Source organism: Ornithorhynchus anatinus, chromosome 14 (assembly GCF_004115215.2).
Source record: "Ornithorhynchus anatinus isolate Pmale09 chromosome 14, mOrnAna1.pri.v4, whole genome shotgun sequence".
In the NCBI taxonomy this organism is placed as follows: domain Eukaryota; kingdom Metazoa; phylum Chordata; class Mammalia; order Monotremata; family Ornithorhynchidae; genus Ornithorhynchus; species Ornithorhynchus anatinus.
The window spans coordinates 580,328-604,129 of NC_041741.1; the positions used below are offsets into that span (position 1 = coordinate 580,328).

A 23,802-nucleotide genomic window follows, 5' to 3' on the forward strand; every position below is an offset into this window, starting at 1 on the left:
TCCCCCAGCCGTGGCAGAGGGGCATTGGAGCCTGAGGCAGGAGTCGGCGGTGCCTGTCGCACCACAGGTCAAACGGACCTGTTGGCAGCGACTTTGCCAAGTTCAAGGGCAACCCTACTGCCACTCAGGTTGGAACTAAAGAGCGTGCCACCTGCCGGGAGTGTGAAATCTGGGCGCAGGCTACCCGGGCGGCTGGCAATCTCTGACCCCGGCCATTTCGCAGAAGGAGTCCTGAGGGGTTTAGCCGATTTCCCTCTGCCCAGCTCTCAGGCCTAGATAAACGTCCTTTGTCAAAACCATTGCCTTCACCCCTAAAGATGCCTTGAGAAAGGTGTGGGCGGATGTCCTGCTCCGGGTGGGGCCCTTTGGGCAGAGGAGGTAGAAGAGGGCACAGAAGCTCAGTAGCGAGGGGTGTCTGCGACCGCAGTGGCCTTTGCTATGCCGGTCCAAGGAATTTCCGGTGTGATCTGAGACACGTAGGATCAGCCGTGCCGGAAACCTGGAGGCCGGTCTGTCCGGTCCACTCGCTGAAGAGTGGCAGTGAACGGTGGCTGGTTAAATCTCCATGTCACCTCTCTTCTCTCCCTCCCCCGCAAACATATCTCTCCCCCATCCTTCTCACCTCTGTATCCCCTCCATCCTTAACTAGCTTTTCGTCCTCACCTTCCAGAAGCCACTAAGAGATTTTGGGCTCCCTTCTAAATGAAGTCACTCCCATGTCAAGATGTCGTGTTTCCCTTCTAAACCACTTTAAAACATTGTATGGTATTTAAGTGCTTATTATAATAATGATGGCATCTGTTAAGCACTCACTATGTGCCAAGCTCTGTTCCAAGCACCGGAGGGGATACAAGGTAATCAGGTTGTCGCATGTGGGGTTCACAGTCCTCATCCCCATTTTACAGATGAGGGAACTGGGGCTCAGAGAAGTGGAATGACTTGCCCAAAGTCACACAGCTCACAAGTGGCGGAGCCGGGATTAGAACCGATGACCTCTGTCTCCCAAGCCCGTGCTCTTTCCACTGAGCCACATTGCTTCTTATTATGTGCCAGGCACTGTACTTAGTTCTGGGGTAGGTAGAAGTTAATCAGGTTGGACACCATCCATGTTGCACATGGGGCTCACAGTCTTAATCCCCATTTTACAGATGTGATAACTGAGGCCCAGAGAAGTTAAATGACTTGCCCGAGGTCACACAGAGAACAAGTAGCAGAGCCAGAATTAGAACCCAGGTTGTACCTAAAAGGCTCCATGGGTCAGATGACTGTTGGAACTTTGATCCTTTTTTTAATCTTGTATTTGTTTAAGAAGCTTGGTGGGGGAGGGGAGGTGGCAAAAATGGAAAATCGGTGAATGATGAAGTTGCCAGGGACCGATTTCCCTCTCTCTCCCTCTCTCATATTCATATTTATTCTCCCTCTCTCTCTCTTCCCTTCCCCCCAACCTTCAGATCTCTTGTAAGCCCAATTTCATTAATTATTTCTGTGTTTCTCTTTTATGGGCCCATTTGAGAAGCTTATCCTTTTGAAGCAAGAGAGTGACTGTGATCAAAGACCTGACAGAACTCTGGAAACCTGTGGCACCCTCTGGGCGCTGCCCTTGGCCTGCAAGCCTTGGGTGGTTAACCCCCATCAGGGAGCTTCACTATGGGCTTCAGAGCTGTCCATCACCTTGCCCCTTCTTACCTCACCTCTCTTCTGTCCTTCTACATCCCAGCCCGCACACCCCGCTCCTCTGGTACTAACCTTCTCACTGGGCCTCGTTCTCACCTGTCCCGCCGTCGACCCCCGGCCCGCGTCCTACCTCTGTCCCGGAAGGTCCTCCCTCCTCAAATCTGCCAAGCAAGCACACTTTCCCCCTCCAAAGCCCTCCCGAAAGCTCACCTTCTCCAGGAGGCCTTCCCAGACTAAGCCCCCCCTTTCCTCGGCACCCTCTCCCCTCCCCATCGCCCCGACTCGCTCCCTTTGCTCTACTCCCCTCCCCGCCCCACAGCACTTGTGTACATATGTACGTATTTATGATTAGAATTCTATTTATTTTTATTAATGCTGTGTCTATAATTCTATTTATTTATAATGATGCTACTGATGCCCGTTTACTTGATTTTGATGGCTCTCTCCCTCCTTCTAGACTGTGAGCCCGTCGTGGGCAGGGATTGTCCCTATTTGCCGCTGAATTGTACTTCCCAAGCGCTTAATACATTGCTCTGTGCACAGTAAACCTGAACGACTGGTAGGTCGACTACTGCTGTGAGTGGTTTGCTAACGGGCTTGCCTTTGTTTTGTTGGTTCCCACCTAGTGAATGAAGAGAACTCACACCCAAGGACGAGTGGGACATGGCTTTTGGGTGTGCCCAACTCGAAAAATTTGGCCGAGGCCTCTGGGTGGTAGGCAGGGGCGACAACTCATTAGGAAACCCGAGGGAGATGGGCTCCTTACACAGAGGGTGTTGGCCCGGGAGAAGGGAGACAGAGAGAACACCATAATGGAAGGAAAAGGAAACCTCCTTAAGTGTGCTGGGGTGGGATGGGCTGGGACCCCCTGAAAGGGGGTGGGCTGGGAGGGGCTTAGCTGGCTGAAAATGCTGGCGCACTCAAGAGGGGATCATCACTCCGCCCAGCCAGAGCCACCCTCTTTCCTGGACGGTAGGGGGTCTGATCCCCAAGAACTGATCCCCAAGTCTACCCGGTGGACCATTTCTGCCCCGTCCCCCTCTCTACCGTAAGCTCGTTGTGGGCAGGGAATTTGTCTTATGAATAATCTCGGTATATGGGTTCACATCCTGGCTCAGCCACTTGTCAGCTGTGTGACTTTTGGGCAAGACATTTAACTTCTCGGGGCCTCAGTTGCCCCATCTGTAAAATGGGGATTAAGACCGTGAACCTCCCGTGGGACAACCTGATGATCGCCTTGTATCCTCCCCAGTGCTTAGAACAGTGTTTTGCACATACTAAAGTGCTTAACAAATGCCATTATTATTAGAGAAGCAGCGTGGCTCCGTGGAAAGAGTCTTGGGAGTCGGAGGCCATGGGTTCGAATCCCGACCCTGCCAGTTGTCAGCTGACTGTGGGCAAGTCACTTAACTTCTCTGTGCCTCAGTGCCCTCATCTGTAAAATGGGGATGAAGACTTTGAGCCTCACGTGGGACGACCTGATTACCCTGTATCTACCCCAGCGCTTAGAACAGTGCTCTGCACATAGTAAGCGCTTAACAAATACCAACATTATTATTATTATTATTCTTATACGTTAAGCCCTTACTATGTCCCAGGCACTATACTGTGGATACAAGCAAATCGGGTTGAACACAGCCCCCGCCCCAGGTGGGGCTCACAGTCTCAATCCCCATTGTTATTTTGAGCCCCTCGGAGCGCTTAGTACAGCCCTCGGCACGCAGGAAGCGCTGGCACTGCCACTCGTCAGCTGTGTGACTGTGGGCAAGTCACTTCACGTCTCTGGGCCTCAGTGACCTCATCTGTAAAATGGGGATGAAGACTGTGAGCCTCACGTGGGACACCCTGATCCCCCTGGGTCTCCCCCAGCGCTTAGAACAGTGCTCTGCACATAGGAAGCGCTTAACAGATACCAACATTATTGTTATTAATAAATGCAATCGCCTGGCAGACCGACCCAACACCACCCCCTGGTGGGCAGTTCTCGCAGCTGTAAGACGGAGCAGACACCTCCACCTGGTGGTCAGTTGGGACACCTGCAGCCCGCAGCCAGCCCCTCCTGGGGAGGAATTCGGCGCCCCCTGGTGGTCGCGATTTCGGCATCCGTGAGGGCGCGCCACCTGGTGGAAGGTCTTTACACCTGCACCTCTGAAGCGGTTCCTCCCTTGGCCGCTCTGGGACAACCGCGGGGTCGCGTAAAAGGTTGGAGACTTGAGCCGCCTGGCTTGACCTGGCCTGGCAGAGAGCCGGGTGGAAGCCCGGGTTATTTTCTCGCCCTCCCATGAGTCCCCGTCCTTGCTTGTCTTCTGAAAAAGTAGTGGAATCGACATCGGCGACTTTCCACCAAGCCACATATGCCAAGCCTGGGAGTGGAGACTTATCGTTATACCCTCTGTTAAGCGCTTACCGTGCGTAAGCGTGGTAGGCTAAGCACTGGGATAGGTACAAGTCAATGAGATCAGACGACATCCTTGCCTCACAGGGGGATCCTAAAGCTGGAAGAAAAGGCTAGCAGGGATCTCATTTCCGTTTTAAAGATGAGGAAATTAAGGCACAGAGGTGTTGTGACCTGCCCTGGGCTACAGGGTAGGCCAATGGGTGACGGCGAACTCCCGGGTCAAAGTTATTCCTGGCCGAATTGAGCAGGATGTTACCCTGTCGTGGCCCCAATTCCTTTTCTGTTGATGTGGAAGTATCAGAGGCAGTGGTGACTGCTTCGGGAGCTCGTCCCCAGGTGTGGGCAGCGCGAGTTCTAGAAAAGAAGTCGACCGCACCCCTCAACCTATATTAGCCGGCCCGGCGGGCAGACCCCTTGGTTAGATCAGCTGGCTCTGGCCGCACGGTAAGGGCCTGGAGAGCGGGCAGCTGGCCGAGCACCTCGTGGCATCTTGGTGTCCTCTCTTGCGGCCCATGACCCGACCTCTGGTCTGGTCAGAGGGAGCAAGGCCCAGCACCAGAGAGTTTGTTCGGTTTTGGGGTTCAGAGCCCACTGGGGCTAAGTTTGGGGCTTTGACCGAAATCCTCTTGAGATTGCAGCTATGTTTCGAGATAAAATAATGAAGCTTGAGTTTCCGTAGTAGCAGCGGAATGTTGCTGAGCACCCACTGAGGGCAGTGACTAAATGTTTGGCAACTCAGGAACGACAGAAAGACGCATTCCCTGCCCACAGGGAGCTTCCATCCTAAAGGGAGACAGTGTGAGCTTTATAGCCGGTGAGAGGGATCCCTCCTGGGGGAATGGTTCACCGTGACGGTTTTAGCCGGAGGCACGGCCCTCGCCCCCGTCTGGCAGCGGCAGAGTAACCAAGCAGCCGTCTATGGAAAATGCCATAGATGTTGCAGGGCACTAGGAAATGGAAATGAGAAGCTGACTGATTTTTCTGTTTGTTCAGGAAAGAACCTCAAATCTCTATTCATTGATAGTTGGGAAAATAAAATCCATTTAAATCTAATCCAGGAAAAATCTGACTCAGAACATTAGCTTCTCCATCGTGGTATCCGGCGGAGCGATTACAGTCGTAAAGTAATACGAAGAACTCACTCCGTAGTGTTTCCCCAACACTCCTGGCACAAAAGAGATGCAGCCTATTGGACTCGGAGGATTTTCATTAAATTAAAAAGCGATGTCTCCTGTTGAGGTGATCAGCAACACAAACACTTGTTTCTCATGCAGTTACTGTTCATATCTATGATGTGAATCTTCAGGTTTTTCCCAACATGAACGATGGGATTTGTTCTGAAGAATTCAGGCTAAACCTGAAAAAATGTGGATTGTGACTCTCCTGCCTGCCCTTTCTCCCTCTTCCCATCACCACGTGCAGCCTGGCCCCTGCTTTTTCTCTTCGCCCACAGGATGTTGATTGATGGAAGCTCCCAGTTGCCCGCAGCAAAATTTAGGCTCAATCCCCAAATAGAGGCTGGAATTTCTCCACGTCTTTTTCCAGCAGAAACCTGGTCAGTGCTTTCAAGGCGAGTCCTGTAGCTTTCTTTATTCATCGGTTCTGAAGCGAAAGAGATCATGGTTCGAGTTTCTGTTGCTTCAGGTTTGGTGTTAAGATTTTAAGACCCTTTTAACTGCTCATGTTATCGCTGACCCTTAGCAGCAGCAGCAGCAGCAGTCAGTGACATTTTTTGAGTGCTTCCTATGGGCAGAGAACTGTACCAAGCACTTGGGAGAGCACAAGACAACAGAGTTGGCAGACACGTTCCCATTTAGCTGGAATAGAATCTTTCAGTTTCAAATTTCAAGTTAAAGTGAATTCTCCTTTAAAACATCTTGAAGTTCATTGAGCCCAGTCGTTTCTATTTCTGTACATGTGAAGCGAGTCAAAGGTCAGTCCACCTACTCGAGACCATCACGTGAAGATGGCAGTTCCTGTATGAAGTGAATTCAGTTGAGAAAAGAGATTGGCTTTCAGTTAGGCTTTGCTTTTCACTGATGAAGGCCTGCTCGCTTGGGTGTGACGTTAACAGAGCAGGATGGTGGCTCCTGCTCCCGCTGCAGTGAGTGCTCACGATCCCGGATAGAACTGATCTATCCAGGATTGAACTGATCACTCAACACTCAAATCCTGGAACTCCAGTGATCAGTCGATAGTGTTCATTCAGTCGCATTTATTGAGCGCTTACCGTGTGCAGAGCACTGGACTAAACGCTTAGAAAGTACAATTCAGCAACAGATAGAGACAATCCCTACCCAACAACGGGCTCGCAGTCTAGAAGGGGAAGACAGACAACAAAACAGGTAGACAGGCATCGATAGCATCAGAATAAATAGAATTAGAGATTTGTACACATCTTTAATAAAATAAATAGAATAATATGTATAAATAAACACAAGTGCTGTGGGGCAGGGAAGGGGGTAGAGCAGAGGGAGAGAATAGGGGCGATGAGGGGAGAAAGAGCAGAGGAAAGGGGGAGGGCTCAGACTGGGAAGGCCTCCTCAAGGAGGTGAGCTCTCAGTGGGGCTTCGAAGGAGGGAAGAAAGCTAGTTTGGTGGATGTGAGGATAGAGGGCATTCCGGGCCAGAGGTCGGTACGTGGGACAGGGTTCGACGGGACAGGCAAGAACAAGGCACAGTGAGGTTAGCGGCGGCAGAGGAGCGGAGTGTGCGGGCTGGGCTGGAGAAGGAGAGAAGGGAGGTGAGGTAGGAGGAGGCAAGGGGATGGACAGCTTGGAAGCCAAGAGTGAAGAGTTTTTGCTTCATGCGAAGGTTGACAGGCAACCCCTGGAGGTTTTTGAGGAGGGGAGTGACATGCCCAGAGCGTTTCTATAGAAAGATTAATCTGGGCAGCAGAATGAAGTATAGACTGAAGCAGGGAGAAATGGGAGGATCGGAGATCAGAAAGGAGGCTGATGCAATAATCCAGTCAGGATATATGATGAGAGATTGGACCAACAAGGAAGCGGTTTGGCTGGAGAGGAAAGAGCAGATCTTGACGATGTTTTGAAGCTGAGACCGGCAGGTTTTGGTGACGGACTGGATGTGTGGGGTGAATGAGAGAGCGGAGTCAAGGATGATGCCAAGGTTCCGGGCTTGTGAGATGGGAAGGATGGTCGTGCCGTCCACGGTGACGGGAAGGTCAGGGAGAGGACAGGGTTTCGGAGGGAAGATAAGGAGCTCAATCTGGGACATGTTGAGTTTTAGGTGGGGGTCGGACTTAGAGGTGGAGATGTCCTGAAGGCAGGAGGAGATACGAACCTGGAGGGAGAGAGAACAGAGGAGGAGATGTAGATTTGGGTGTCATCTGGTATTTATTGAGTGCTTTTTGTGTGCAGAGCACTGTACTAAGCACTTGGGGGGTTGCAATATATCAGTTGGTAGACACATGCTCATAACAAGCTTACAGTCTAGAGGAGGTGACATGTTAATATAAGTAAATTTCAGATATGTACATAAGTGCTGTGGGTCCTAGGGAGGGGTGAATAGCGAGTGCAAATCCAAGAAGGGAGAAGAAGTGAGGGCTTAGTAAGGGAAGGCATTTGGGAGGAGAAAATAGGAGGGAGACCAGGTATTGAATCCCCATTTTGCAGAGGAAGAACACTGAAGTCCAGTGAGGTGACTTGCCCAAAGTCAGCGGACATGTGGCAAAGCTGGGATTAATCACTAGACTTTATTGAGCACTTTGTGCAGAACACTGTACTAAGCGCTTAGGTGAGTATACAAAATAAGGATATAAGAGTTGGTAGACTTATTCCCTGAGAACCCAGGTCCTCTGGCTCCTAGGCCCATCTTTTTTCCAGTGGATCTTGCTGCTTCCCTCTAATAGAAAGAAGGATAGATGGGTGAAGAAATAAGGGTTTCAATAACAGAGACTCCTCCATCCATGGGAACGGAAAGGTTGGAGGTGATGGTGAAAGCATAAGTTCCCAGGTGAGCTGGGAGGATGTAACCTGGGGACAAATAAAGGAATCAGTAAGGTATTGTAGAGGAGATGGGGTTTGCAGAGGGCTCTGAAGATGGGGAGAGACATGGTCTCCTGGATCTGAAGGAAACCGGGCGTAATCCAAGTCGGACGTAAGCAAGTGGCCGGAGGTGGGAGAGGTGACGGCACGGGAATGGTTTGCAGGTTCGTGAGAGCTTAGGTCAAGAGGGTGCATGAGAATGGAGAGAGCCGGTGGAGAGGCATGAAACCAACAGTCAAGAGTTCTTGCTTGATGTGGAGGAAAATGGGTTGCCATCAGATGGTTTGAAAGGGGAGAGATAAGAAGAATAGTTGTAGTATTTGTTAAGCGCTTACTTTGGGCCAAGCACTGTCCTAAGCTCTGGGGGAGATACAAGTTAATCAAGTTGGACACAACCCCAGTCCCGCAAGGGACTCACAGTATTAATCCCATTTTACAGATGATGTAACTGAGGCCCAGAGAAGTGAATTGAACTGCCCAAGGTTACCCAGCAGACCTGTGGTAGAGCCGGGATTAGAACCCACATCCTTTGACTCCCCAACCCACGCTCGATCCACTAGACCATGCTGCAGAGTGACGATTTAGGAAGATCATGGGGGCTGCAGAGGAGAAGTCGGGACTGGAAAGGGGAGAGGCAGATAACAGTCCCCTAGGCAAGAGGGGTTGGGACCCCTGAGCTTTTCTTGTGAAAGATGCCGCTGGATGGTCTCGAGGGGCTTGCGGTGAACAAACCAGGCCAAAGTAACCTTTGAGAACTGGAAAGATCCAAGGCCAATTTAATTCATTCATCGATCAAAAGAGCCCCGAAGTCATGTACATTCAAGTCAGTGTATCGTTAAAGCAGGAAACCCCAAATGTAGTGTCTCTGAATTTTTACGCTTTAAATCTTTGTCTCGTGTACTGTTTTCAGATTTAGATTGATCATGTGAGGATGTTTGTACATCTAATCACCGAAGCGATTACGGGAATATTTTTCAGCCTGCAAAATCACACTGTGCACTTGCTGATGGAAAATAATGCAGACTGATGTTCTGCACATGCACTCATTTAGACCGTTTGCGAGCCGTTTCCCCAAGCCTTGCAAAAATCATACGCTTACTTTTCCTGGAGAGCTATACTCAAGCCAAATTTGTTCTTTTAAGAAAACATGTTTTTGCATTTTCTGAATCCAGAACACTTGTTAGCAAACAGTTTTGCATCAGTCAGTGTTTCCTCACAGACCACCCCGAGTAGCTGATTGGTTTTTCATCCGAACTGCAGTCCCTTCCTGTCCCTTACACCCTGTGACCTGGGTGAGAGACTGGTTAGGTTGGTAGACTTATAAGCATTCCCATGTGTAGCCATCACCATCTTCATCTGTACCTGTCGAGCACTGTCTTGGGTGCCTAGTGAGTGCAGAGCACTGTCCTAGATGCCTATGTACGGAGCAGTCAATCAAGAAAAGCTATTTGAGCACCTACTGAATGCAGATTATGTAGCTCTAACTTTGGGGAGGGTATAACAGAATTTTTAAAAAATTCCCTCAGGGAGCTGACAGTTTAATGGGGGAAGCATACGAAAGAACTGGGAGCAGAAGGAAGAGTAAAGGTAAAATTAAGTAGTGCAAATCTGTCAGGTTGAAATAGAGTAAATAATCACGTGTGTGTGTGTGTGTGTGTGCACTTAAGTGGTGGGGATGAGCATTAAATTAAGTGCAGGGTGGCCTAATGGAGAGAGTCCGGGCCTGGGAGTCAGAGAACCTGGATTCATTACCAGCTCTGCCAGTTGCTTGCTGTGTGACCTTGGGCAAGTCACAAGTTCCTCATCTGTAAAATGAGATTAAATCCTCCTCTCTCCAATTTAGACTGTGAGCCCCATAGGGGACAGGGGCTGTGACCAACCTGATAAACTTGGATCTACCCCAGGACCTAGAACAGTGTTTGACACAGAGTAAGCACTTAAATACCATATGAAAAAAGAAAGCGAAGGCACTGTACTAGGCATTTGGTAATGTACACTGAAAGTAGAAGCATCGGTTCCTATCGTAGAGATCATGACTGATGACCGAGAAGAGCCGTCTTCTTGCCATCCGTCCCCAAATCCCTCATGGGTTCCCTGATTGCCGTCCCATCTCCAGAGGGCCATTGTAAGTTGGACCTTGATCCTGACTGTCCGTTTACACCAAGGGATACGTGGGAGGGAAACGGGCTGAAGTTGGGGCTGGGGAAGGGGGAAACGACCATAGTTAGAAGGAACCCAGCCTAGTGGGTAGAGCACAAGCCTGGGAGTCAGAGGACCTGGGTTCTAATCCTGGCTCCGCCGCTTGCCTGTTGTGTAACTTTGGGCAAATCATTTGACTTGTATGTGTCTGTTACCGCATCTATAAAATGGAGTTTGAGACTGAGCCCCATGTGGGACATGAACCGTGTCCAACCTGATTAGTTTGTATTTACTTAAGCCCATAATAATAATAATAATAATAATGATTATGGAATTTGTTAAGCGCTTACTATGGGCCAAGCACTGTTATAAGCACTGGGGTAGATACAAGGTAATCAGGTTGCCCTACATTGGGCTCACAATCTTAATCCCCATTTTACAGATGAGATATCTGAGGCACCGAGAAGTTAAGTGACTTGCCCAAGGTCACACAGCAGACAAGTGTAGAGCCGGGACTAGAACCCAAGGCCTCTGACTGCCAAGCCCATGCTCTTGCCACTAGGCCATGCTGCTTCTACATAGTGCCGGGCATATAACACTTAACAGGTACCATTGGGAAAAAAAGCAAAAAAAAAACAAATTTCTGACCTGGCGTGGTGATTAAACATTAGAACAGACTCCCCAAGATGAGCCCGGATTGGAGGTGTCTGGACCAGCAGACAGGAAGGAGCTGTGGAACCGCTGGTCCCAGCGACGGCCCCCCAGCCAATGCTGGTCCTAGTGAGGCACCTGCAGTCAGTCCGTCCATCATATTTATTGAGCGCTTACTGTGTGCAGAGCACTGTACTTGGGGAGTATGAATATAACAGTATAACAGACATATCCCCTCCCCACAATGAGCTTACAAATGTTGGTCCCGCTGGGGCTTTATGGCCGCTTCAGCCTTGGGGATTTGGTTTCAGCAAGCTAATAGAATGTAGTGGAAGAGAATCTCTCCTATTCCTATTCCAAGTGCGGGATTCAGGCACCTCGGGCTTTTAGCAGAAGATTAACAAAGGTCCCCCGAGTGCAAAAGTCACTTAATCGTTCTGCAGCACGAGCTGCCGAGTTTCCATTTTTAGCATCGATGAGTGAGGACCACATTTAAGGGGAGCGGGGGTGGACTTGGATTCAAGCGTGTCCCCGAAGACCCGTGGACACGTTGGCTGTGGCCTTAAATTCTGCAGGTTAACTCGGGCCACGGTTCTGCTCCTCCGCAACGAGCAGTGTTTCGGTACCTTGCCCCGAACGACTGCCCCGAAGGGATCTTCTGTGGCCGGCTGCCATGCCAAGGGCTCAGGGGCCTCTGGGGGCTCTTTCCCATGGAGCTCCCGGTGGTTTTCCCCCTCGAGGGGTAGTCTGGGCGTCGATCTGTTCACGTGTCCAAGGGGAGGCCCCAGAGCAGCACAATTGCAGTCTGACCGGGCCTGGTTTTGGTACCAACGTCGGTTAGAAGGTCCAGGCACCCGCTCGATCTGCCTGCACCTGCTCCCTGCGGGCTGCAGTGGCCATTACGTAATGTGGGAAGCTCACACCCAGGAGCCAAACCACTTCCCCGCCTCAAGCCCCAGTATGCTCCGTTGGGAGGCCTGCAGCTGCCATCCCCCGCTTCTGCCTCTGTTCGGAGACCCGCCTGTGCCTTCGGAGTATTTTAGCCGGAAGGTAGCGACCGGCTGCTAAATGTGGCCCGGGGCTTGGGCCTTCCAGGTCCCTTGAGAGAGCTGTGTCATTCGGAGTGGTTGGCAGGAGGGAAATTTGGGACCGAAATGAGGGTTGAGCCACCGATAGCAGGAAAAGCACCAGTGTGCCACGATTCCAAATTGGCCAGCAGACATGCGGCCCGCTGCCCGGGACTTACTAACGGATGATAATTAGGAAAAGTCAATGTTAGATGTCAGAATGAAAAGATGAGAACCAGAGCGATGCAGCTCATTACTGAGTGATAGAGAGTTTGTGAGTCGGGGGGGGCGGGGAGGGAGAGAGTGAGTGAGCGGCTGTATCTATCCTAGTGAGGAGCGGAGCAGAGAGGAGAGGGAGCGGGAAAGGATGATTCCCCGTTGGGCCGGCAGTGATTTTATCCATTCTCCCTGAGCGGTGAGGGGAGATGGGATCCTGAGTTCCAACTAATCAGGTGCACGTGTCCTTGTGCATGACTCTGCGAATTGTTTAAATCCTCTTATCCCCCAGAGGAAAATGGGGTTTTTTTTAGATCCTCTGGAATCACAGTAGATTTCTCTCATCAGGCAGGATGCCGTTTTCCTTCCCTCCTTCTTCCCAAGGACCAACTGGTTGCTAGCTGCGGGTCGTGGCTGGGTGGTGGCTTAACTGGTCCTGCCTTTGGGTGTCCCAGGGAAGCCCAGCTTAAGCTGCCGGCACCGGGGTGGCCCTGAGCTGTGGCTGCCCAGCTGGCCACAGAGAGAGAGAGACCTTTCCTTTTAAACCTCCTCCCCACCCCCGCAGGTGTCCATGCCTGTACGTGTGGGTGCGTGAGAGAAAAGGGAGGGAGGTAACTTGCAGTTGCGGTGCCATGGGGCCCTTGGTCCCACAGGATTATGTATGCCCCAGCGGCGATTCTGACTACAGTGGCCCTGGGGAACCGGAGGTTAGCGGCCAGTGGCGACGGGGCCCCACCAGGTCGTTGGGTTAGGGGTCCAAGCAGACCCCAGCCACGCTCGGCCGGCCGGTTCCCTCTGGGAGCAGTGCACTCGTAGCCGTCCTCTCCTCCTGCCTTCTGGACTTCAACCCATCCTCAGGGCGAGCGTGCGCGTGTGTGTGTGTGTGTGTGTGTGTGTGTGTGTGTGAATGCATGCATGCATGCCTGGGGATGAACCCAATGAGTCAAACAGTCAGCTTTTGAATTTTGACTCCATTCTCCGTAAATACTTTGAGTCCGTCTCCCCCTTGAGAGTGGAAGCTCCTTGTGGCCAAGGAATACATCTGGTGCTTCTCTTTGGTTTTGCTGGGAGTAATCGGCTGATGAGACCCAGACCATCAAGACTGGCCGGTGGCAATTCGTTGGGCTGGTGACCGTCCCAACCAAATGGACTGGAATAGAACAGACAGGGTTAATCCCAAGGGCAACCCATTCCACTGGGCTAACCGATAAGATGATGTCGCTTCTGCCAGGTCGGTACTCCTGCCCTGACCATGAGGCCACATCTCTGGGGTACGGCGCTCTCCAGACTCCCACTGCGGTATCCGTGTTGACTCTTCACTGCTATTTGCTCTCTTTCAGCTCTCCTTTATGCCACTATTTTTGGAAACGTGACCACCATTTTCCAGCAGATGTACGCCAATACCAACCGGTACCATGAGATGCTGAATAACGTGCGGGACTTCCTGAAACTCTATCAGGTCCCCAAAGGCCTCAGCGAGCGGGTCATGGACTACATCGTCTCCACCTGGTCCATGTCGAAAGGCATCGACACCGAGAAGGTATGGGCTCCCCCAAAAAGGCGGCGTGGTGTAGGGGATAGCGCACAGGCCCAGGAGTCAGAAGGATATGGGTTCTAATCCCGGCTCTTCCATTAGTCTGCTGTGTGACCTTGGGCAAGTCACTTCACTTCTCTGGGCCTCAGTTCCCTCATCTAAAAAATGGGGATTGAGACCGTGAGCCCAACGTGGGACAGGGACCGCATCTAACCCAATTTGCTGGTATCCGCCCCAGTGCTCAGTACAGTGCCTGGCACACCGTAAGACCTTAACGAATACCATTATTATTAGTATTATTATTATTGTTTCTGTCCAATTCATTTGCCCCCCCCAAAAGAAATTGCAAATGTGAGCAAACTACCTCTAGCCACAAAGCGACCATTATTCCCATAATACCACCCTATTCCCTCCCTGCTGTGGTCTTCTTTAAGGCCCAAGACTTCTGTTCTCTCTCTCTCGGGCTGCATTTACGGTCATGGAGCTCGGGGGAGACGTCCCGGTGGGAAATAGAAAAGGTTCTAGGAGAATCACGTAAGAAAGGCACTGGCTCAGTGCTACCCGCGAAGGAACTGCTCATCAGACGCCTTGGGACTGACCCCACGGAGCGCAGCGAGCCCAACTGGGAGATACTTCTGTGTGGTCACCCCATCCGTTTCCGTGGCGGAGGTTTTCCTGTGCTCTGCGATCTGCGACGCAGCCTCTGGTTGAGCTAGCTAGTGATTCGGCCTCACTCCTCTGCCCCCCTGGCCAATGCCCCGTTTTCAGAAGTTGTTGATTGCCATGGTTTGGTAGGAGGCTACATCGAAGGATGTCCTGGAAGTGAGTGGAAGTGAAATAATGATAACTGTGGTATTTGTTAAGCACTTACTATGTGCCAGGCATTGTATTAAGTGCCGAGGTAGTTACAGAGTAGCCAGGTTGGAAACAGTCCCTGTCCCAAATGGACTCACATTCTTAATCCCCATTTTACAGATGAGGTAACTGAGGCCCAGAGAAGTGAAGTGACTTGCCCAACATCACGCAGCAGACAAGTGGCCAGCGCTGGGATTAGAACCCAGGTCCTATGACTCCCAGACCTGGACTCTTTCCACTAGGACATTGCTGCTTCTCAATAAAATGAATAAAGCCAAAGGAGGGCAGAAGGATATTAACTGAATTTTCTTCAGAGAGCTTCCCAAGTTTGCAGTGTTGGGGATTTTTCCAGGTGGCAACTTTGGCCCGGAGCAAATGATTCCAGGTCGAGTTGGAATTTGCGGGATCGGTTTTCCCCCGTTTAAATGGCCCCAGCTTTCTCCTCAATTTGGCGCCAAGCCTCCCTTTCGCCAGCCGGTTCTGCCATGAGAACCCTAGCCTACAAGGCCCAGTTTTTCTAAGCCTAAGACTTCACTTTTATTCCATTACAAATCACCATCTCTAAACATTGGCCGCAGGAGGCGACAGAGCGGAGGCAGAGTCGCTACCGCGATGCCAAATGCTGTCGATTCATCTTTCCGAAGTCCTGCTCCTCCGCCCCACACTCCCTCCTACCTTCGCCCCTTCCTCCGTTCCTCCTCGGGCTGGAAGTGAGGCGAGAAGAGTGTGAGGCAGGAGGCAGGGTGCGGGAGATGGGCCCTGACTCATGGGGGTGGAGCTGGGGGGAGGGCGGGAGGAGTCAGGGAGAACCATCCGTCGGTGGATTTTCTGCTTGGCGTCCGCTAAGGACGGAGAGGCCCTCGCTCGGTCTGCTGCTCGGTCTGCTGCAGGTCTGTCCTTGCGGCCAGGCGCTTCCTGGGAGCCTGTTTCATTTTTGCCAGAGAAGCTTTCCAAACCACCGGTTACCGTTTTCCTCTGCATTGAGTCGTTTGGGCAGATCCCGGACTTCCAGAATCACCAGGGGGAAAGATTCCATCTCCTTGGCCTGCTTGCGCTGTTCATAGCAGGAAGGATGATTTGCTTTGCCAGGACAGGGCATCTATACCTGAACTTGCCCCTGTAAAATTTTTCCAGAGACTTCTAAATTTCGGGATCTTTTCATCTCATGGGGCCTTTATCTTCCAGAACGATTAGTTGGGTGTTGTCCACTACTTAGTCCGTACCCACCCAGAGTCCTCTCCTCTTTGGAGCTCTGTCAGTTGGTACCACAGCCCGAAACGTCGCGCTCTGTCCCTGACAGCTAGACAGAAAGTCAATAGTCCAGACCCAGTCCATCGATCCTGAACCTCCCGGAAATCCCGCCGCAGCCCCCTCCAGGCGGGCCACCGCTCTGAGGGGGACCCGCCACCCCAACCCCGGCCCCTGGGCCGGTGCCTTGGACCACGTGTCGACGCACAGGCCTAGGCCACAGATGGCAAAGTAACCCCTCGAGACCGGAAGCTCGCTTTGCGCAGGGAACGTGTCTGTCATATTGTACTCTCTCAAGCGCTTAGTATAGTGCTGTGCACACAGTCAGCGCTCAGGAAGTACGATTGATTGACTGACTGCTGACGCGGTTCCTAGCTTCTTACAAGCCTGCTCCCGCGACGGGCTTTCTTCAGAAGAGCTGCCAGTGCCTGTTGGAAATGCGGGACACCATTACTGCAATCAGTCCATCAGTGTATTTATGAGCGCTTCATGTGTACAGAGCACTGTACTAGCGCTTGGGAGAGTACACTACAACAGAGTTGGTAATAAACTAAATTAAGAATACGAAACGTAAGTGCCTTTGGGCTGAGGAGAGGTGAGTAAAAGGTGCAAGGGAGTGAGAGTGGGAAGGAACTGTACCACCAGTCTGGGCTCTAGGCAGAGTGGAAATCCCCATTTCCTCGATCTGCCCCTCGTGATTATTCACAGGGTGCGGAACTGCAACTGGTTGGCCGTGGCCTCCACCCCTGTTGCCCCATTTTGCAGGTGAAGTGGGCCTGGTAGAGCAACGGTAAGCTTCTCCCAGCAGAACTAGGGAACTCGACTTCTCCGGGTGTCACGGGACAGTCGTCGCCTCCGCCCTGCAGGTGATGGTTGTGGATGCCCCAGATGCCAGCCCCTGATGCCAGGCCCCTGACTGACTGTTTTGGGATTCTTGCACCCCCGCTGTGGCCCCGCCTCTCCATCAGCTGGTCACACAGCCAGCTTTTAAATGGGTTTTATCTCATCCGATCCGTAGGAGACACTCCCGGAGACAAGAGCCCGGTGCTCCCAGCTTCCTCTTCTGGCACCCAAGGATGGTCCCCGATGTGGGCTCGGGGCCGGGAACACTTCCCGCTACCCTCAACAGGCTGACTCCAGTCCCGGGGAAAGAGCCTTTGGTTTTATTGCTTTTAGTGGGAATCGCAGTTAGCCTGGAATTTGAGCAGATCCCTTCCCCTCCCATTCGGTCTTTGAGCAGGAAGAGCAGAGACGCAGAAATAAGCTCTTGTGTTAAGTTTGAAAGGGCAGGGGTGATCCGTGACATAGGTGGGCGGCACAGGTCCCCTGCCAAGGGGTTTTATATCTGGCCCCGTGGCTGCCCTGCAAAGCCTTTCCCGATGAGCAGAAGCGGCCTCTCTGGGCTTGGTTTGAACATCTCGCCTTCCCTGGATCTTTACCGAGGTCCTGCCAGGTTCCAAAATGGGCTCATTCGAACCTCATCCTTTCTCCTCTCTTCTGCCTGTAAAAATCAATTTAGGAACTAAAATGCCAGGAGGAGGAGAAACAGCAAGCAGCACGATAATTTCCAAAATGGATAATCCTCCTTTGGATACTGGAGATCTGATTGCTTTGCTAATTAGTCCATGATCATTAGAGCTCTGCCACAAATCAATTAGCGATGCATTCAATCTCTAGCGTTTGCTCTTCAGGGAGAATAAAGCGGAAAAGCAGAAAGGCGAGCGGCACTGCTTGGGGTCTTAAGTTTTGGGTTGGAGTCAGTGCCAAACAGAGGAGTTCGCAGACGGGCAAGAGAGGAAATTCTACTTCGAGAAAGGAAAATCTCTAATATCCTGCTGATTCCCATTTGGGTTCAAGTTGGTAAAAAGGAACTTAAGCAAGAAAGATTGGCATACTGTATTCTAAAAAGCGGAGACATATTTAACGTGCGTGGGCGAGTTCTTCACAGCCTGGACCTGCCTTGACTGTCTCTGCTCCAGCTCCCCGGGGCTCAGCCTGTGGGGGCGGCTACTGACACCCACCTCCAGGGTGGGAACTGGGGCCGGGGCCTGTGTCGCGGTCTCCGCTTAGCTGCCAGGAGGGTTTTCTCAGGTGATTAGCTCCTCTTAAGAGAATGCCTCATCCTGTTTAGGATGCGAGGATCATTCACTTTTACCTCCGGGGTCCCCCGGCTTTACCTGCCTCTGTTTTGTGCTTAGACCGGTGGGCTCAGTCATTCCATGGGAATTGAGAGTGGAGGGGACTAGCTAGTGGCCAAGATGGTGTCAGAGTGGTTGCTTTCTCCTTAAATGAAAATGGGCACCCTCTCCAACTCTGGCTGCCTTCAGTTTTAGGCTCCTAAACCATCAATTGATGGTATTTATAGAGCATCTGCTCTGCGCGGGCTGCTTTGGAGAGTCCAATTGATTTAGTAGTCACAATCCCTAACCTCCAGGAGTTTAGAGCCTAGCAGATTGACCCATCCTGGGATCCACCACTGACAGCAGGTACAGGGCAGCCCCCTGCCTGTCTCTCTCTCGCTCTTTTTCTCTCTCTGTCTCCCTTCCTCCCCTATCCTCGCCCCCTTGGAGGAATGACTGAACAGTTCTTTCCAGCCACTAAGGGGGCTGGCAAATGATCTTGTAGCCATTTTCCTCACTTTCTGCCCTATCGTCAGTGTTGTGCTGTGGTGCCCTGCGGGGGCGAGCTTTCCGCCGTGGCATCTTGCCGGGGGTCAGGAGAGCAGCGGCGAGTGACGGGCTGGGATGGGATGGGACTGACCAAGAGCGTCCATTCCCTGAGGAGTGTCCTCCCATGGGCTTAAGTGCCACTCCGAAGCCCAAACCGTCGCTGTGGGAATGGAGCGTTGCAGGGGGGACATTGGCCGTGTGTCGGTGGGCCCGGGAGAGAGCCGTGGGCTGAGCCCTGCATGTCAAGATTGAGTGAGCTCAGGGTTTGCTCTGAGGGTTCTGGAAAGACCGGGCTCTGCAGAAGCGAGGAGGGAATCTCTCTCGGGCTGCCGTGCTGCCAGAGAACTCTCCGCTCGCCGGCCTCCCCACCCCAGGCCTGAACGTCCCCACCTCTCCCTCTCCGCAGTCCTCTCCATCTGCCCCAAGGACATGAGAGCCGACATCTGCGTCCACCTCAACCGGAAGGTCTTCAACGAGCACCCGGCCTTCCGACTGGCCAGTGACGGCTGCCTGCGCGCTCTGGCCGTGGAGTTCCAGACGATCCACTGCGCTCCCGGGGACCTCATCTACCACGCCGGGGAGAGTGTGGACGCCCTCTGCTTCGTGGTGTCGGGATCCCTGGAAGTCATTCAGGATGATGAGGTGGTGGCCATTTTAGGTACAGTACCGCGGCTGCCACTCTGGGCTGAGCTGCCGAGATCGGGGGACACTTCCATGCGCCTGCGGGCCTTTGCTCTGTACCTGTGGGGTGCGGAGACCAGGCGGGGCATTCTGGTTAGTCGGGGTCGTGGACCCGTGACGCTGGAGGACCCGGGTTAGAGCAAATGGGAGTTCAGAGTGAAAAGGGGCGCGTGGGCGATGGCCCCGAGCTGGCTCTCTGGGCCGCTGCAGCTGATCACCTTTAAGGCACAATCCCGGAGCATCGGTGGGGCTCGGCCTGGCTTCCCGCGGCCGGTGGGCCAGCCGGGGTACTGAGCAGATGCTGGGCTGCTGAAGGTGAAGGAGGAGTCAGAGGCCGGGTAACCAAGCCTGAACCGCACGGCGCGTGGCTGCACTCTGCCCCAGAACACAGCCCCAACCTTGGGTGAATACAGAAACATGATGAGGCCTCAGAGATTGAGAGGCTTGGGCAATGGGGGCGAGAGGTGAGGTCAAAGCTGGGCCTTCCGGTGGCTGCGCTTTGAAGAAAATCCTCCCTGTGCCGCAGATGGGGGGGCTGGGGACGGGTAGGGGGGAATGCTTGTGCAGAAAATCTTCAGTATTCACTGATCATATGTGGGCACCCTTCCCCCCACCGCTGGCTGCTCACCCTGGGTTCTGCTAAAGTGAGCACAGCTCTCTCAGGCCACTGGTTTGCTACAGGAACTTGTCTCGCAGCATCGTGGCTCTTTGCGGGAAGGTGGAGGCTGTAGCCCGGCCATTGGCAGCGGCTCTGTGCAGAAGATTCACGACCGGTGTGAGACGAGCCTCTGAAGGAAGCCCGGGGGAGCTGCAGGCAGCAGCGGGCCGAGCGTAACCACCCCGCGCCTGCGAGGTCGGCCTCGCGGCAGGGCAGCGGGGGGCCGAGGTCCACGGACGTGCGTGGCTCTTTCAGCCTCGTGGAACCGCTGGCGAAAACGGAAGAGACCTCAAACTCACGTTCTTCCCCGGCAGCCACGGCCCCGTGTAGATGGAAGCACAGCGTGTTGACAGCCGCTTCGGTAGGGTCAGAACAAAGGAGACGGGAGAATGCACACGTACTCACACACGCACACACTCTCCAGATGCCATGGTGAGATGTGGAGGGCTTGGGCGCAGGTGGGGCAGAAACAGTGGTAATTAAGGGGGAACTTCCAAGGGGCTGACTGACCCCACCTTGCAATGTTTCGGTTTCTTCCAGGAAAAGGTGATTGTTTCGGCGACTTTCGGGAAACAACCCTGGCTCACGCTGTGCCATGTCCGCGCGCTGACTTACTGCGACCTGCACATATCAAGCGGGGGCCTTGCTGAGTCCTGGACTTTATTACCGCCTTTGCCAACTCCCTTCTCCAGGAATCTAACGCTCCTGCAATGAGGAAGAGGGTAAGACCTGCCGGCGACCATTTCGTCAGTCTCTAGCTAGGAGACTCTGTTGTGTTGTGGAGTTAATTCAGTGCCGCTCTGAGCTGAGCTTCTGTGCTGAGCGCTGGCTAGATGCAGGTTATCAGAACCGCGACACCTCCCTTGCCACGGTTCACAGTCTGAGGGAGCAGCGTGGCCAAGTGGAAAGAGCATGGCCTGGGAGTCAGGGATCTCTGCCACTCGTCTGTTGTGTGTGACCTTGGGCAAGTCAATCATCAGTGCATTTATTGAGTGCTTACTGTGTGCAGAGCACTGCACTAAGCGCTGGGGAGGTACTACAGAGTTGGTAGACACATTCCCTGCCACGGTGAACTTACGTCTTCAAGTTCTCTGTACTCAGTTTCTTCAACAGAAAATAAGGATTATTCTTCTCTCTCTGCTGAGATTGTGAGCCCTTGTGGGCAGGACTGTGCCTACTGATTACTGAATCTACCTCAGTGCTTGAAACGGGCCTTGACACATTGCGCTGATCAATAGCGTTTAAAAATAAAGAGGGAGGGTCAGCCGGATGTTATCCCATTTTACAGATAAGCGGGGCCCAGAGAGGCTTTGCCCAGGGTCCCACGGCAACTCAGTGGGAAATGGGACTAGAACCGGGTCTCCTGACTCCCGGCTCCGGGCTGTTCACCGGGCTCCTGCCCCCGGCTCCGGTGACGGGAGGAGAGAGAAAGAGGAGGTGGGCGTTGGAAACTTGGCATTTTTTCCACATCAGAGCAGAGTGCAAGACGAATTCCAGGTCAGGGTCCTGCAGCTTGTGCTTTTATTAGGAGTCTCTTGTCTGGGTTGACCTCTAGACGTAAGCCCATTTTGGGCAGGGAGTGGGTGTGCGTTATTGTCATTGCGTACTTCCCAAGTGCTAAGTGAGTGCTGGGCCAGAGTAAGTGCTCATACTCATTGAATGACCGACTGATCTAGATTCGCGCCAGGCGCTCCCCAGGTATTGGCCCACTCTGCCTCCAAGGCATCATGGTGCTGCTCCGCCAGGTTCTTGTGCTTCCCGTGGCACCAAGCTGCTCCTCTGGCTATTGTGTAATCCCTAATCAGTCAGTCAGCCGTATTATTTGGGGCTTACTGGGTGCAGACACTGTACTCAGCGCTGGGGGAAAGTACACTATACCAGAAACATCCCCTGCCTTCAACGAGCTTCCGGTCTAGAGGTAGAGGCTCCGGGCCGCTCCGCGTGTGAGTTGGCGACGGTCTCGGCTCTTTTTTCCTTCCACGTGTGGTGCGACTTCAACGTTTCGGTATGTGAGTTTTTCGCGTCCCTCGGGAATGCAAGACTTGGAAGTAGTGTCAGAGTCTGAGCTAATGAGCTGTTATAAGTGGATCTGTTAGCAGGACATCTGTGAGGGACAGAAGTATTAGTTGGTGCCAGGATCTCCTCGTCAACATTGGCACTTCGAAGCAGTGGGGGCCACTCAGCTCACCGGCCATTTCGCGCCTTGGGTCTTCGGAACCTCCGGCCGGTCGCACGGTCTGGCAGCACGCTCCTCTGAGTTAGTTCTTTCAAGGAACCGCCTCTTGGAACTAATTGCTCTGCGGGCGGATCCCACAGATTGCCAGGCCTTGCATATTCGCTCTGCGCTGCAAAGCGTGGCATCTGTGGCGTTTCCTTTTTTTTGATGTCAGTTGGATTTGCAGGAAGTCACCACCTAGCCTGAGTCATAGCTGTTGGGCGTCACTTTAGTTCTTGGTTGCCAAGAATGAGATCTATTTTGAGATAACTGCACCTCGGGGATTTCTCCGTAATTACAGTGAGTCTAAACTGCAGTGGGCGGAGACAGCACCGAGACCCTGATGACGTGGAAGGGAAGCAGCCCTCCCACGTGCAGGGGAAAGGAATCCACGCGCCAGAGCGGATTCGGTCCCCACTAAGGCATCTGGTATCTTCTTCAGCATCACTAGTTGCTCAGAGAGAGGGTGAGACCAAGCCATCTCGTGGGGCGGTCCGGCAGGAGCCAGAGGAGGTGGGGGATTTCTCGAGTCTACCCGGTGAAGGTGAGGTGTGAGGAGCCGAGTTTCTGTCCACCATCCCTGGGAACCAGAACTCACTCTGGGCAGCCGTAGAGGGTCCTGACCATCGTTTGAGTTGACTGTTGGGGACTCTCCCGCACATGCCCTACAGCCCAACCCAGGAGCAAGTGTCAGGATTATCCATACCGAGGTCCTCGTTGTAAACCCTGTAGGCCCATCCCCCCGGGCTGTGCAGTGATTTTTTGCAGCCCCGGGCCACCAGCAGGACATTTTTCAGGCTGACTGCCCACAGAGGTCCGGCCACCCTGCTGCAAGCTGGGCCAGTGGGTTTTCACTGCAAGACGGGAAGCCGAGGTCACACTGGGGCTTTGTTAGCACCCAGGCGTGATCTCTTTCAGAGAGAAGCTCCGTGCATAGAGAGCCAGACCTGCTGCGCCTGAACGACTCTCAGGCAGAGTAAGAATCGCTCAGAAGAACTGGGGCAGGTGGGGGCTGCAACCGCGGGCTTATTGTCCGTCACCAACTGGCTCCCCGCTTCCCCCAGCTGCTCCGACAGCAGCGGCAGCCACCGAAACGGCCGAGCAGACCGAGTCGAGTCGAGCCGCCTCCGTGCGGGCTCCTAAGTCGTTTGATCACGGACTCCTCGGGCCCCCCCAGGGCTGCCTGGCCCGAGCCTTTACTGCTCAGAGCCCTCGGGATCCCCAGGTGCTTCTCTGAATCTGGACCGGGGCCTTCTCGCCCTTCTCTTGTCTCCGTTCCCCACCCACCTTGAAGCGCAGGGGCGAGCTGGCGGGCAGGGCTGAGTTAAGAGGGGTGTTTTCTCCACAGTTCAATTGCTTCCTCCTCGGGGAGCCAGGTAGGCCGAGCCCACCGAGTCCCTGCTGGCTGGACGGACACGTCGCTCCACGCTGCCTTCCGGCCAAGTGCCGGGGCCTCGCCAGCCCCGCGTCTCCGCTCCGCCTGCTTTCCAAAAGGAGGGACGGAAGGTGACGCGCCAGTCCGTCTGGGCCTGGGGTAGGGGGGGAATTTCCGCTCCTCTCCTGGACCGGCTTTATTGCTGAATTGTATTCCCAAGCACTTAGTACAGTGCTCTGCACACAGTAGCACTTCATAAATACAGTTGAATGAATGAACGAACCACCTCTGCCACTTGTCAGCTGTGTGACTTTGGGAAGTCACTTAACTTCCCTGTGACCTCATCTGGAAAAGGGGGAGCTGTGAGCCCACGTGGCCACCCGTTACTCGTATCTACCCAGCGCTTAAAACAGTGC

At 53.2% G+C, this 23,802-nt stretch overlaps 1 protein-coding gene across 1 annotated transcript in view; it reads left to right on the plus strand.

Moving 5' to 3' along the window:
* Window positions 1–23,802, plus strand: part of KCNH5 (potassium voltage-gated channel subfamily H member 5) — a 94,982-nt gene that overhangs the window by 67,005 nt on the left and 4,175 nt on the right. Inside the window, 5 exon segments of the mRNA XM_039914112.1 lie at window positions 13,492–13,691; window positions 18,863–19,115; window positions 20,337–20,385; window positions 20,387–20,424; window positions 20,427–20,518. Coding sequence (XP_039770046.1) covers window positions 13,492–13,691; window positions 18,863–19,115; window positions 20,337–20,385; window positions 20,387–20,424; window positions 20,427–20,518 — 632 coding nt within the window.